The 16,284-nt window shown below is 42.9% G+C and overlaps 1 protein-coding gene across 2 annotated transcripts; it reads right to left on the bottom strand.

Moving 5' to 3' along the window:
• Nucleotides 1-914: 914 nt before the first annotated feature.
• Nucleotides 915-15,335, bottom strand: LOC307238558 (polypyrimidine tract-binding protein 2-like). Of its 2 annotated transcripts, XM_080011595.1 has the most exons (17): nucleotides 15,230-15,335; nucleotides 14,291-14,312; nucleotides 14,094-14,145; nucleotides 13,527-13,690; nucleotides 12,914-12,985; nucleotides 12,358-12,429; nucleotides 11,834-11,992; nucleotides 11,555-11,665; nucleotides 11,281-11,452; nucleotides 10,044-10,121; nucleotides 8,786-8,898; nucleotides 6,255-6,288; nucleotides 5,381-5,473; nucleotides 4,886-5,002; nucleotides 4,699-4,798; nucleotides 3,630-3,707; nucleotides 915-2,733 (listed from the first exon to the last, which is right to left on the bottom strand). In XM_080011595.1, exons 1-17 carry the CDS (start codon nucleotides 15,235-15,237, stop codon nucleotides 2,604-2,606), a joined length of 1,575 nt encoding a protein of 524 aa, XP_079867721.1. In that variant the 5' UTR covers nucleotides 15,238-15,335; the 3' UTR covers nucleotides 915-2,603. The 2 variants fall into 2 exon arrangements, with proteins under 2 accessions (XP_079867721.1, XP_079867722.1); XM_080011596.1 differs by lacking the exon at nucleotides 10,044-10,121.
• Nucleotides 15,336-16,284: the final 949 nt, after the last annotated feature.

The following is a 16,284-nucleotide window of genomic DNA, read 5'->3' as shown; positions in this document are numbered from 1 at the left end:
ATCCGATGCGATTTGAACGCATTCAAATTGAACGCATATATTAAAAAAAAATAATAATCCCTTTAAAAATAACCTTTGAAATGTAGTACACCTTATACCCACCAGATGGAGCAAAAGCCTACTACGTCGTATGACCAATGGAGGACTCCAAAACCTTCAACAAAAGTTTAAAAAATGTCTCCTGAGGTCATTTAAGGGACAAGCTGTGACTGCAGAGTCAGCAGAACCAGTTTTTTTGTTGTTTTTTTTTGGAAGCCAGCTGGTTTGAAAAATTACAGATACGCCCTCTCCCAAGAGAGAGGAGGGTGTTCGGCTAAGGAGGCAACGATTGGTTGCCTGAAAAGTGACATCAGAGGACAAGTGAAGAAAGGATTAGGACCCCGATCGGCACAAAACAGATGTCGGATCGTTTTCTGACCCAAAGAGTCAAGATATGTAAATGAGCAAACGCCTCGCCGCGACTATAAAGATATGAGGAGACGGAAGAAAATGAGTTGGGTTTCGCGAAGCCTACTCAAAGTTTGTTGTTGTGCCTATTTTTTTTTTTCCTTTTTCTTTGTTTATTTACGATACGCAATAAAAATTTGTACGCATCAGATACTGTTCCAGTGATTTTCTCCCCCCCCCCCCCAAGTTTTTAAGGCCAGAATAAGATAAGCGCGCCGGGCTGAGATCCAGGCTTCCTTCTTCACAGGCCTCGGCCGTGAATCTTTTCGACTGCGATCATTCACATGCCTCGGCCTTTTAACGACGACGTTACAAGAGCACCGAGCCGAGAGCCAGTTGTTTTTTTTTCCCCCTCTCCTCACTGGCCCCAAGTCTGGAGCTTTGTTTAGCCACGACAACTTAAACGCAACAACGACGGAGAGTCAGAGAGAAAGGAATCAAGGAGAGCAGAAAGCTGTCGCAGTGAGCAGAGTGGTAGAGGAGTTTATTGAAGGACAGATACCGACGAGCGCGACTAAACATACACACAAAGAGAGAGGAACCGTCAAACTCGGAATCGCTGGTAGAAAAGACAAATTTTAATCTGTACCACTCTGGAACAAATCGCAGCACAAAACAAAAGTGAAAGCCGGCTGAAAATACACAACGTCCCGAAAGTCCAGAATGTCAGCTTTTGTTGCATCACTGTCTGACAAATAAAAACCCATCATTACAGAGAAAGAGGAACTTCAGGGAGCTGGGTAAACAAAAAAACCCCAAAAAACGAACAATTTAGAAATAAATTCAAAGAGAAACTGCCCGATGCTATGATTTTTCCCTAATGTTTTCGCGCACACATCAGCAGTGAAGTTGCCTGTGCCGAGAAAAGAAAAACATTTGACTGTGAAACCACATTATAGACAAAAGGCACGTGTACTTTGGTCCACACAGCTCTCATTATCACTACACCAATTAGCACAATACAACAACCACAGGTTCACACCTCATCCAATGAGACTTCAACAGCATGCATGCTCTGTGTTTGAGAAGTCACGGAACCAATTTATAGTCGTGTTGATTGATGTGTGTGTAAATCGGTAAATGAGGTGAGTAGGCAAAAAAAATAAACAACTAAAGGGAATCTCACAACCCAAAGTAAGCACGCAACACGAACGTAGGGTTTATGGCGTGAGAAAGGAGAACGTCCACATACAAGCGCTGCCAGAACAACTCTGATCCGACCCGGAGAGGCCAGTGGTGTCATGAGCAGCTGAACCCGCAGGGGGCAGTGTGAGCCCCGGCTCAGGCTTTGGTGAAGACACCATCCTTCACTCTTAAAACTTGACCAAAAACAGCAACACTTGTAATCGTGTTAGATCCACTATGGTATGAGGAGATACGATGAGGGGAAACTAAAGGACCGATGGAGAATCCTTAAAACCATTAGGTCCCAGGAAAGAGTCGAGAGGTTTCTCACTTAACATCTCAAGGTTGTACCTAGACAATAGTAGATGGTGGTGTTTTGATGGGGAGTACCTCGGCCGAGCTCTACAGTTTAGGAGAAATTATTTGGTGTAGAACTTTTAAGCTACAGTACACTTTAAACCGTCTTGATGTAGCCCAACAAGAAATGTTTGTATTTTCTACAAGGCATGTAAAATGCGTCACACACGACAACTATAGCAACAGTTAACAAACACTCAAATACACATCATCTAAAACATTTGGGAGATTTGTCAAATCACAATTTTCTCCAAGATTTAATGTGGCTTATGATAGCAACATATCAAGGGTTCAAATATTAAACGATTCCTTTTGTCCAGTGGCTATGAACCAGGTGTGTTGCTGCCTTCAAATGGTCTCACTGTTTCTCCATAAGATGCTGGAAATTTTTTTTTCTTTTTGTTCAACCTTGGACTAATTATTAACTCGGTGTTCAAGTGAAGTGTTTAACCGCCTTGTTGACGTTCTGTGCTGTCATGCCACTGTTTCAGAGTACAATTACTGATCTAGTCCTTTTGTGAGCACAAGGATAAACTAAGATCTGGACGCTCAGACATTGCTTTCCATTTAAGGGACACGGCACAATCGTGGCACGATTTTTGGATTGAACGATTTAAAGATAAAACAACAACAAAGGAGGCCCTTCTCTCATTCACATTTAAAAGGTTTGAGGGTTAGATGGTGGACTTTGAAAACGACACTTTCAGATGGTGATTCCCTCCCATGTCGTAGTTGTGGAGATCCATCAGACCCTGGATGGCTTCCTCCACTGACGACATCTGGATAAGCGCCATCTTGTGGTCCCTGAGAGAGGGGGAGGGAAGGGAGGTTTAAGGTTTAGACGTTGTGGTTAATTATCAACCCCCACACGACAAGAAGCTGATTATGTGTTATACTAAACCACCAATATTCACGGTATATGTATTAAAAAAACCTTGTATGCAATAAACCCAAAACTAAGGTAAGTCATAAAATAACAGAAAGAACTTACAAAAACAGGCCTAGACCAAACACCAGCCAGATTCAGTTAAAACAAAGAAACACTGCCAAAAACAAGCTCGAACAAAACACCAGTCGGAAACAGAAACATGCCCATATATGGTCAAATATGACAAGTATTCCGGGAACTGTGAAAACTGATGTGTGATTTGGTTCCTTAGGACACACTCCCAAAGGCAGTAGCAAGACTGATTGGTTCACACCCCACAAGACTGTAATTGGGTCCTGGCGCTGAAATCTTGGGTATATAAGGAAGTCCAAAAGATCGGTTTGTGAGTCAGTTTCACTGAGCCACTCAAAGTTCATTGCTGAATTTGACTCTGAGATACACAACATTTTTGCACATCAGACTTGGACCAGTGTTTTTTCTTCCAAGTTTTTGAGGCCAGAGCAGATAGAAACGTCGTCCAGAGATCCAGACTTTTTACTGCCCCAGGTCTGGACGTTCTTGGTCACGACAAGGACCATCCAGTTCCCCAAAAATCTGGCTTTTCAGGTGTGGAAGTGCTTTGGATTTGGACCAAAAGGCAAAATTTGTTGACAGAAGGTGGAATCACTTTAAAAGTCACACCATCGCCTATTTCAGGATAAGCAGGCCAACTGGGACTTTTTGGCAAAAGAAAGACAGGGACTAAAAAGACATTAAAGCCAACTTACTGTAGATATACACACAAAATGCACAGTGATAAAGTTTTCCTTACTGGAAGAACTTGAAGGCCTTGACAGTTCCACCAGCATTGGAGAACAGAATTCGCAGGTCCTCTTCTGTGACACCCTCCCTGAAATACCATGGTAGAAGAATAACATCAGAACAAGGAGTGAAGGATACTTTATTCCTCAATACCATAAATTGATGTCATTTTAAGGAAGAAATTAGGTTCCATTTAATTGTTAAAAAATGATCAGTTTACTGAAGGTCTGCAATAAGTAATGGTTTTCATGAACTTTACCTGAGTTAGAAAAAGACAGGAAACTGTAATCTGCCGATATGCCATAGATGATACTGATGTAGGTAATAGGTCACTAGTAAATACACCGATCAGCCCCAACATTAAAACCATCACTAATAACCACTAATATTGTGTAGCTCCCCCTCTTGCCGCCAAAACAGCTCTGACCCGCGGAGGCATGGACTCCACAGGACCCCTGAAGGTGTCCTGTGGTACCTGGCACTAAAACGTTAGCAGCAGATCCTTTAAGTCCTGGAAGTTGTGAGGTGGGGCCCCCATGGATCAGGCTTGTTGTTCCAGCACATCCCACAGATGCTCCATCGGATCGGACACTGAGGGGCCATCAATATCATGTCGTAGAAAATATGCTGCTTCTGGTAGGTACTAACCACTGCATACCGGGAACACCCCACAAGACCTGCGGTTTTGGAGTTGCTGATCCAGTTGTCTAGCCATCACAATTCTGCCCTTGTCAAAGTGGCTCAGATCGTTAGGCTTGCCCTACTTCCAACACATCAGCTTCAAGAACTGACTGTTCACTTGCTGCCTAATATATCCCCCCCCTTGACAGGTGCCATTGGAACGAGATGGGCAATGTTATTCACTTCACCTGTCATTGCTTTTAATGTTGTGGCTGATTGGTGTATACCACGAAACACAGTAGTTCTGACAATCTATTCAGTCATATTAAAATGATGTCAAGTCTCAGATGCTGCGGCGTCTTCAAAAGCTGATCAATATCAATTGAAATACAATTCTCCAGATATAATTCCATATTACAATATAAAAAATGACTGTTCTGTAATGCAATCTTACTTACGGTATATTAGAAAGATGTAGTGTTGCTGATGGAGGGAAGATGTTCTGAAAGTTCTTGGATCCAGGCTTCTTAAAGCGATGCAGCGGTGAGCCTGAAAAGTCTAAATGACAGAAACATCAATTCAGGTGATCACCAAATTCTATGAAATCACATATCGATCGTGCGCATATTCCATTCAATGTTTTACCTTTAGTGAGAAGCTGGTCGTCCAGCCCCTCTCTGGGCAGAGCCACCGTTTGGTGCTTGGACTGAGTGACACGCATCACTTTGCCAAAGACTTTCTGACCGTTCAGGTGGCTCATCGCTGCCAGGGAGGAAGAGGAGGGGAGAAGATGATTAGACACAGGAATCTGCTGGAAACACAGCTAGAGAGCTCAGTGAGCCTGTTGCTGTCTGTTGGCATTACCTTGATGCCTTTATGAGCCATCACCAACCGAGGGTAGCATTCATTTATTGACTCCTACAATTATGTTGGTTGCAACACTGTATTTAAATTATTTAAATACATCTACTTGATGCTCCAAGCAACACGCGTGCGCGTGCGCACACACACACACACACACACACACACACACACACACACACACACACACACACACACACACACACACACACACACACACACACACACACACACACACACACACACACACACACACACACACACACACACACAACTCACCCAGCTGAGCCTGGTTGCCGTCCGACAACTGGATGAGAGCGCTGTCCTTCTTGTTGAAGAGAATCTTCACACGCTGCACGTCACCATACACACCTGCAGAAAGAGGAGAGAGAGAGAGAGAGAGAGAGAGAGAGAGAGAGAGAGAGAGAGAGAGAGAGACACAGACAGAGAGACAGAGCAAGAACAGGGAGCGGGAGGAGGAGAGGAGCAGGACAGACAGAGCAGGAGAGATGGAGCCGACGGAGAGAGAGGGAGGAGTGTGAACGATGGAAAGAAACAAAGTTAGTGTTGGAGAGAGTGACCGAAAGAAAGATGGCGCTTTCCCACGTGACTTGCACTAAACTTAATCCACTTCATGACTAAGCGACCAATCCTCTTTCTGTAAAAAATGTTTTAAAACTACTCCAGTGGAGGGGTAGGGGCAGCTCAGTTTATCTAACTAAGATGTGGGTAACCAACCTAACGCAGCCGTCCGCTTTTACTGTCTAACTGAATGTCTGGTTTATTGACTTCTGAACTGATTAGAGTCTGGACTAAATGGGAAGTCGTAGAGCGAATTCACTCTCTGCCCGAGAGTTTCACTGGCTTGCCGAGAGAATGAACAAACTAGTCCACCCTGCAGACGTCTGGCCATCCTAAAAACACTCCAACTGCACTGAACCACAGAAGGAGAGATCTAGGGTATCAGGAGGACTTTGTTTAACACAAGAGGATAAATAGTAGAGAGATGTAAATATATATATATATATATTCATGAAAGAGAGAGCATCATAGAGACAGAGAGAGATTCATAGACTGGTTGTACATGGTGCGGAGCGTAAAGTGTCTTTGGAGAGAATAAAAAAAGATAGAATAGTAGAATAGTTGAACATACCGAAGAGGGTAAAGAGACTTTGAGGCGTGACCATCTTTAGAGAGAGAGACACCGCAGAGCAGAGGAGGACAGGAGAGGAGGAGCAGAGGAGGAAGAGGAGAGACGGAGGTAGAGAGCCACGGACAGATCAGACCGCCAGCAACGAAGGAGGAGAAGGTGGTGGTTTCCATGATGATGGGGGGGTGGGGGGGTGAGTGGAGCAAAGATGATGGCAGCAAATTATGATGGGGTGGAAGGGAGAGGGGGAAAGGGGAGGGCAGCCAGGTTAGACCGATCAGATGACGGAGGGAAGGGAAGGGGGGGGAAGGGATGAAGAGAAACCAAAACAAAACAAAAATACAGGAGAGAGGATGTGTCTTGGGTCCAAGGAGAGGGGGAGGGGAATAAATTAAAAGAAGTCTCATGGAAATATTCGACAGATGGAGATGGATGGGGGGGGGGTATATGGGGGGTGTAGGGGGGGTTGGGGGAGGACAAAACCAAAGCAGAGGTCAGTAAACAGAGCATCAGTGGAACATTAACGGAGTCTGAATGATCGCCGTGTTTGATTCTCAAACACACATGAGCGCACACACACGGACCAAACTCCCTCCTGACACACACACACACGGACCAAACTCCCTCCTGACACACACACACACACACACACACACACACACACACACACACACACACACACACACACACACACACACACACACACACACACACACACACACACACACACACACACACACACGATGACGAGATTGTCAGGAAGGATGGACAGAGGAAGAGAAACGTGATGACGATCAGATAGTAAAAAAAAAAAAAGTTTTTTTTAAAGCATCCGCGGACCAAAGAAAAGACAGTGTGATGGGGGGAGGGGGGGCATGCAGGGGACACCTAATCAGATCAGCCGAGGCTTCAGGCCCAAGCCATCGCCATTGTAAGGCGATACGAGAGGCAGGAATTATTCAACGGGATAATTGTTGGGAATTTTTCCAGTATTGATATAGTCAGTTTGTATATTCAAAATTCAGTGTTAAATAATTAAACTGACGTTCCGAAGGAACTACATAGTAATCAAAAATCTAGTAGCAGGTGATGCTATTCACCATACGAAAGATACCGGTGACATCATTTGGTGCTAATTTGAGCCAATCCGAAAAAGCGATTGCAATAACCTGTGTTCAGCCAGAGATGGTGATGTGTATGTAGTTTAAGTCGGTTACTTTGTGAGGATGAATATGACATTGTCCCAAAAGTGCTGCAGATCCTGGTGGGCTAGTGGGAATTTGGCTGTAGTAGCACAACATCACCACAAGAGGGAAGATAGGAATGAAAACCACCTTTTGCATTATATATGAGAGAGAGAGAGAGAGAGAGCGAGAGAGAGAGAGAGAGAGAGAGAGAGGAAGAGGCGCTGATAGAAAGATAGAGATTAAACACACAAGAACAGAAAACAGACAGGTCTAGAAATATTAACACAACTAATCATTACTAAATGAAAATGAACTACGAGGAGAACAAGATACCAAGAGAAGATAGGAAGATTCAAAACGCACAGGTGTGAATAGGGCTGTCACGATAATGGAAATTTTGGGAAAAAATACAAATAAATAACAATTTACATTTAATTGTATTTTTGCCACTATCAGAGTATATAAGCTTAACATAATACACTTCCCCCCTTAAGGCCACTCGTTGAAAACACATAATTTGGTTCCGGAGCAAATTTGCCTCAACTCAACTGATGGAAACCAATTTACATTCTCTTTAGTACAGTTTCCAACACTGACTTTAAATTCTCCTTAAATTTGTATGGAAAGATATAGTCAAATGATTTTACAAAATGATCGCAGTGAGCTCATGTAATTGCGTTGGTGTAATAATTGTGACAGCTCTAGGTGTGAAAGGAGATGATTACAAAGGGTTGAGAATAACAGACAGAATAGATACGGGTCCTCAAATTTAGATAGGAGATGAAAGAGGAGATAATGTTACAATAACAAAGAGCGGCACACACACACACACACACACACACACACACACACACACACACACACACACACACACACACACACACACACACACACACACACACACACACACACACGGCAATAAAAAGCTGAAATGTGATGCCAGGTATGTCAACTGGAATTAACAGCAGATAATCGCAGAAAACAACCACCAGTACAGGGGAAGCAGCTGGATAGTTACACCCTCCAGCTAGGTTGCAAAAACCAAAACTTCAACATCAAAAGGAAGGCTCAACTCCATACTTTCTGTCTCGCTGCATTCTGACACACCCGATTCTCATCTTTTATTTTTACGGTTGTGGGTGTAATGGTGAATTTTTTAGCCAGTTAAATGTGTCAAGGATAGCGCATACTATCACATTCAGTACGACCAGGTTTCAGTTTGACTTCCAAGGTGCGCACGCACACACACACACACACACACACACACACACACACACACACACACACACACACACACACACACACACACACACACACACACACACACACACACACACACACACACACCTCGTCGTTGAGATTGGACGCCAGCAGCACCCCCGACACTCCAGAGCCGGACAGAGCGACACGCCCCGCGGCAGCAGCCGCCGCCGCCGCAGCGCTCAGAGGGCTGATGGCTCCTGGGGGGAGAATGCGGGACAACATTAAACACTTCAGCACCGCATCACTATTACACCACAAAACTCACACCTCCCTACCGCTTGGGTTGGGTCGGGTAAAAATCAGTGTTGTGGCGAGACAAATTCTATTGTGGTTCATTTTCTAACGCAGTAGGACAGAATCCTTTGGAAAAAAATCTGTCCTACTGCGTTGTTTCCAAAGATCAAAAGGCTATCTTTGTAATGCAGAGGAAAACAACTTCAACGTTCATTACATTAAATATAAGTACAATTTTCCCATGTGGAGTCGTGTAAAGACAGAACAGTTCTGATGCAAGCTATGCAATAGATAGATTAACACAGAAAACTTGCCAAAAAGAAACGCTGAAATGCAGTCTCCTCCAGTTTGTGGTGAAAAGTGGAGAGCAGGGATGCACAGATACTGTGTTGGGTAATGTTCTGTACGGGTGCATCCCCAGTGGGAGGCTTGACCAGGTCCATCATGCCATGCTCACACAGAACCAGGTGACAGCCTGACCATTACTGCCCACTCATCTGAGTTCAGTTAGAAGCTCTTGCAGCTGGTATCAAATTTCTCAGAAGGACTTCTATTTTGAAATTGTTACCAGGATGCGGTTTGGGACGATGCATTCATCGCTGTTAAAAAAGTGTGACGGCGAGGAATATTTCAGCAGCGCTGCCGGCTGTCCATGTCTCGCCACGTGCACATGCAGACACATGACAGGTTTCACGCCAGTCATCTACTTTGATGTTCTTGAAAGGTCGCCGCTCGGTTATTTTGTCCAACCTTACTCAAGACTGACTTAGGCATTCAGACGCTGACTGTCATCACCTTTAACAGCAATGCAAAAGGGTCATTGCATCCAAAAAGTCCTGAGGATACAAAAAGCAGATATCGCATTCGATCTGCTGCAGTGTCTTTTCCATGTGACCAGCCTATTACAGTGCTCATTTCCTGTTCTTAAATAAATAAAAAAAATTTACTTATAAAACAGCTATAGCTTAAAATAAAATAAAGGCAATGGATGGCAGCTGGCTGCAGGCCCTGAAGCATGCAGCAGGACGGGACAGCAGCCATGAGACAGAGGTGGAGAGACAGAGCTGAGGTGGCGGGGTGGACATGAAAAAAAGGAAAGGATAGATACCTCCGCCCTGCGAGAGGGAGAGAGAAGACGAGTAACCTCCTCCACTAGAGTACGAAGCTAGCGCTCCGGACGGGGTACCTATAAGACAACATGACAACTACAGTTTACACCACAGAACGCTAACGGCAACCAGTGCCGAAAAACACAGGACGCTAAACTGAGTCGATTCAAGGAGTCTAGTATGACTCCACGGAGCACTTTCAAAAACACCCATAAAGTTCTAATTATACCACTAGTCACAGTTATCAATACATCCTTCACCAATTATGTAAACTGTAACTAAAGGAAAACTCACCTAAACTAAGCAAGGCAAACAAATCGTTCTACAAAGTTTATGACGCAAAAGATTATGGGGCCCAATGAGAACCACTGTCCTTGAAACACTGAAACCCATTATGCAATTTTACAGTATCTTTACTGACAGAACTGCATGCTGGGACATTTTTGCTGCCATATATGCATGCTGGGCAGAATCTTTCAATACATTTTTTCCCCCAACCAATCACATTTCATTTGACTTGACAGAAGCTTCCCGTTATGAACCAATTCGATTCTGATACATAAAAGCATTTCTATATCTACAGTTTAGTATTTAATCTTTGTTTTTTTATTAAGTAAACAAACAGGTGTTCTCCAAAATACAAGGGGCAGAACCACCCCCCCCCCTACCCGCCATGAGAAACTGATCCTGAATCCTTCACCCAACCAGGGCGATAAACTGACATCATTGTTGAGTGTCTTGGGGGGTGTGGTATAGAACAGTCCTTAAAGTGAAGATGTATCGTGATAGAAGAGTGTGTGGCACGTTTATTTATTTTTATCTGACTCGTTTTCTGTGTCGCCCCCGAAAACATAGCAGAGATTCAGATCCTGTGTATTATGGTACGTACTTGATATTCATGAGAAGATGTGTAGTGTGCGTGTGTATGTGTGTGTGTATGTATATATATATATAAAATCGTTTCTATTCCACCTGCATGCAGCTTAGTGACCCAGTGGAGGAGAGAGGGATAGAGAGAAGAGCAAAGACAGAATGAATGAGAGAACGACAGGGTAAAAGGTATGACTGTGGATAAAAAAATAAATAAACAGGATAAAAAGCTAAAAAGCTCTATACTACAGTCGAATCGGCTCCTTCCGACACTACTGTAAATCACTGGCGACGCTCTCTGCCCCAGAGGGGAGAAGGAGAATGGAGGGAGTGTTTGAGAACCGGCCAGACACACGGTGCATTTACCCAGCAGAGAGGAGTGGTCCTTGCTGGTGGAATCCCCGTCCCCGGCTGGCAGGTCAGGCCGGGTGTAATCCCGGCTCTTGTCGTTGTTGTATTTGACGTTGAGGCTGACCAACTTGCTGAAGTCTATCCTCAGAGTGCAGCACGAGTTATAGATGTTCTGCCCGTCCAGAGACTGAGCGGAAGAGCGGGACAGATTAAATGTTTCAGGAAAAACTGCTTTGTGGATTTGTTGCTGGAATAACGGTTAAAAAAAAAGAATAGTGGAATAACTCACCAGTTTAGCCTGTTGAGCATTGACAGGGTCGCTGAACTGCAGCAGAGCTTGAAACTGGTTGTTCTTAGTGAAGGTTATAATCTTCATCACCGTCCCAAACTTACTGAAGATCTGTAAGATATAATTTTTTTTTTTTTTTATTAAAGGTCTTATCCATCTATAACTAACACACACACACACACAAACAGTTTAAACTTCTGAATTCATTTTAGTTGGTCTTTCAGTGAGTCCCTTTTAATTCCACGTGCACTTCTCTTCTGATTGGTGGGAGGCGTTTACCTGCTGCAGGACGTCCAGCGTGACAGGGTAGAACATGTTGTCGATGATGATGCGCAGCACAGGGCTGGGGGGCGGAGCCAGGTCCAGAACCCCTGTGTCAGAGGACGGAGAGCTTCCGTCCTGGACCGCAGACACGGCCTGCAGCACCGCCTGGGCTCGCTGGCGAACAAATAACACATCTTATCATGTCTGTCTGTCTGACAGCAGGCTCAGGGAAGGTATTTTAGTAGAACATCCCCATAAGAAATCCGGTACTTTATGTCAAACAGGTATATATTTATTATTAACATATTTATTAAGACTTTATTTCCAGAGAGAGAGAGAGAGAGAGAGAGAGAGAGAGAGAGAGAGAGAGAGAGAGAGAGAGAGAGAGAGAGAGAGAGAGAGAGAGAGAGAGAGAGAGAGAGAGAGAGAGAGAGAGAGAGAGAGAGAGAAATGGTGAGTGATGCATTTGGAGTTCTTAATGAGCCTCTTTACAGTGTGTCTTCCAACGTTAAGGTTTCAACTGCTGTCTGTGTGCTCACCTGGTTGAGAGCAGAGTCCGTCTTCAGCTCCTTGTGGTTGGAATACTGGATGAAGACCGGAGTGTTTCTAACCTGCAGGGAGGGACAGTCAAATTCCAGATGGGAATCAACCAGGACTTACATTTTTAGCCAACTATGGGATGCAAACCCCTTTTGAGATTCTACAACTCTGCTCATTCAGTAAGTATCAGGATTTGATATTAAAAATGTAATGTATTACATTTTTTTCAGAAACCATTTGACCATGGAAACAGAGCTTCCCTCCAAAGACAATGCACGAATCGTGAGTAATACTTCTCAAGATAATGCACATCACAATTCAAGCAGAAAGTAGTCCATTAATTAAAATATATTACGACATTTATGACTCACAAGTAAACAAATATCATTTAAACATTGATTCGGGACCTTAAGTGTCCTGATGAAATACTAGTCCAAAATCAAAACAATACTTCAGTAAATCTTTTTCTTCAATGTTCAATGCTGTTAATGACTATTGATATGATATTTAATATATGATGCCAATTGCGCACAAGTTATGAGCTCCACTGTATACCTGAGGCGTCACCGCTGTGTAGTAGTTCACCATGGTAATGGCGGCCTCCTCCGTCCCCAGCTCCAGAAAGGCCTGTCAAACATATCTTAATTTTAACTAATTTTAACAGTGTGTTGTCTCCAACCTGTGAGTTAAGGTGGAGCTACACTTAAAAAGACGTTAGAACCACCGGAGAGAGGAGTTGGCAGTGGCTTTGCTGTAAATAAAGATGAAAACAATAAAATTTAAAAAATTGCAATCTCATACTAAATGTAATTTATTGACAGTATTTCCTCAAATAGTGACGGGGGCTTTAATTTACCTCAACTGCCGTCTGGGTGCCGTGCTCCTCAAAATAAATACAGCGAAAATAAACCGGCTTTTTTTTTGGTGTTTGGATACCCTACATATCGTGCTCCATTACGCAATCCGCTGTCCTGATCTAAGGTGGAGTTTTCTATACCAGCAGAGAAATAATACACTACATCCTTTTTCTGATAGTGATTTACACAATTTTGATAAGATCACATAAAAAAATTGAATACAATTCTGAACTTTAGAAAAAAATATATGAAGAAATAAAATAGCTGTTATTCCCTTGAACTACTCATTGAAGCACATTTCCACCACGTACCTGGTTCTTTCCTTTAAGCATCAGGATGTTGGTGACCTTTCCAAAGGGCAAGCCGAGAGCGATGACCTCCGTCTCGGAGACCTCGTTGGGAAGCTTGCGGATGTGCAGAACTCTGGAGGGAGGAGACTCTTCCAGGCGCTGTTTCTTGCTGTCGCTACCGTTTGCTACACAAAACAAAAAACAAACATGCATGACATTTACTTCTGAACCATCCACAAACGTTCATAATTTCATATCAAACAACTCCGCATCTTGTCTACAAATCAAGTGAGCATGATCGTCTCCCAAATCTTTCAATTGTTGCAGCATAGAGCAACAATTGTGTGTGTGTGTGTGTGTGTGCGTATATATTATATAGAAATGAGAGAAGCATATGTATATGTATATGTATATATATATATATATATATATATATATATATATAAATAAAATGAGAAAACCATAACACAGGAGGACACGGTATATAACACACGTATAATACATGACACACAATAAGGAAGGATTCACAAATGGTTAAACGTCTAAATGTTAACATCACAGTTGAACTTGAAATTGGATTTAACTCACCAGAAATAGAGTTGGAGCTGCTACTGTACATGTTGAGCTCATCGGAGCCTCTCTGATGGAAAAAAAAAAAAAAAAGACGGCGCATTTAATACCGGCATTCATTCTTCTGACTTAAGCATTATTAGTGAAAACACACCTTCATGGTTGTAGCAGCCAGTCTCCTGGCCTTAAACGGTTTCGACAAGACGACGACTTACCTTCACACCAACCGCAACATCACTGCCGAGAGAGACGGGGACATTTAATTAGATGGAGAGAATGTGAACAAGCGAACTGTTCATAATCACAGTTTTAAAGAGATTTACCCATGTATTTTTTACACAAAATGAAGAACGTGGGATGGATTATCTCCTGGCGTTAATAATTTATGGCACGGAGACGACATTCGTGTCCTCCATAGGGAACAGGGTCCCACTATAACCAATGGTTTGCGGAACGAATTCCAAATTAAATCGGTCAACGAAGGACGTGACAAAATTGCTCGCAGAAATGACCCGCTGTGCTCAGCTACCAACCTGAAATAAGGTTTTAGTATCGAGAAAACATCCGTACGACGTTAAACAAAACACTTTCCTGCCTGAGTGTTGACGCTCACGTGAATAGAAGGCCATTACAGTCGTCTCGTGATCCCAAACGAACGGTCTCGATTCATACGGTTGGGCTTAAATTATTACTCCGATTGGTGCTCCGTTATGACGTCTTTTCATTACTTATATGAAATGTGATGAGGTCTCATACGGGACGCCACGTCGGACAATCGTATTTCCCAGCTCTCGAGTGGGACCCGAGCGCGGCACTAACAAAGGCGTTGACAGACGGTTAGCCGGCTCAGCTACATTTAGCTAGCTGCAAACGCCCGCGTCAAGTATCGAGTGAAGCGTGTGCACTTCTGTGACCCAATCGTGGATTAAATCCGGATTTTAATGCACGACCCGACCCCGCTACGCGCCGGGCGGGGTGTTGTGAAACGTTGAGAGGACGAACGCGACTGCTGCTAATGCTAACAGTGCTAGCGAGCGAGCATCCATGAGAAACTACGACGAAAACGTGTGCAATTACGTCACCGTCGCATATTATTCTCAACGCATCTCGTGTGATATAAGTGTCGTTTGTTCGTTTGTTTTGGTTTTTTTTACCCGTCCATTGCAAGTATTTATCCACTGCTGTCGTTTTTTTTTTTTGGTTTTTTTTTTTCCTTTTTCTGCACAGCTCCTCTCGACAGCTGCTCGGGCAAAATGGGCGTCGACGTCTCCTTCTTCGAGGCTTTGGCAGAACGACGCTCGCGTTGTGTTTGGGCACCACCGCCTCCCTGTGGAGTCTTTGTTTTCAAGATTCAAGATTCAAGATTTTTATTTGTCACATACATATACATACTTCCATACATATATGCAGTGAAATGTAATGCAACGCACCCGGTGATAGCACACAAGAAGTCCTAGGAAAAAGTACAAAAATAAAATAAAATAAAAAGTAGAAAATTCCTTTCTAATAGACCGACTAACTGACTCCTAAAACGTAATACAGTAAGTGGAATACTTATAGAATAAGATAAAAAATATATAGAATAAAATACAATAAAAAATAAATTGAAATAAAATGGAATAGGTTGAAGGAATATGGCTATGTATATACAGATATGTGCATTTAAAGTGGCATGTGAATTAAAGTGGCATGTGAATGTGAATAGTGTGAGGTAGTGTTTGGGATAATAGTAGTGTTTGGGATAATTTTGTTTGTTTTAAAGCGTGTGATTGTCATATTGAAGTCATTGCTCTGGGTATGGGTTGGTACATTGTTGTATTGAAAATTAGCTCAACAGTCTAAAAAACAACAACAATTAAAACAAAAAATACTAATATACTGTACAGATTATAATATGCAATAAGTGTCAGTGGCACAAACATAAGTATGGATGCGATATTTTGTACAGGATGAATACATGTGTATAATAATGGGGGCATGGTACAACCAACTCATCCTTGTGTAATGATTTATGTTATTTAATTTTACTCACTTATTACACCGTCTACAATGTCCAAATAAATGAGTATTAATTCTGATTTTGTATTTGAAATGCGGTCGGTTAAAATGTAGAGATATTTGCTTTGAGGTGTAGTGGAGTAAAAGTATCTATCTATCTATCTATCTGTCTGTCTGCCTGTCTATCTATCTGTCTGTCTGCCCATCCATC

This window comes from Zeus faber (assembly GCF_960531495.2).
Source record: "Zeus faber genome assembly, chromosome: 12".
NCBI classification, from domain to species: Eukaryota; Metazoa; Chordata; class Actinopteri; order Zeiformes; family Zeidae; genus Zeus; species Zeus faber.
The sequence above is the reverse complement of the archived record's forward strand: the minus strand, read 5'-3'. Positions and strand labels throughout refer to the sequence as shown.

Bases quoted from the DNA above. Each gene is read 5' to 3' on its own strand.
- LOC307238558 (XM_080011595.1), bottom strand. The intron at 6,289-8,785 runs GTGTGTGTGTGT...CTCTCTCTAAAG, and splicing joins CGTCCAATCTCAACGACGAG to ATGGTCACGCCTCAAAGTCT. The intron at 2,734-3,629 runs GTAAGGAAAACT...CCCCTCTCTCAG, and splicing joins AAGGCCTTCAAGTTCTTCCA to GGACCACAAGATGGCGCTTA.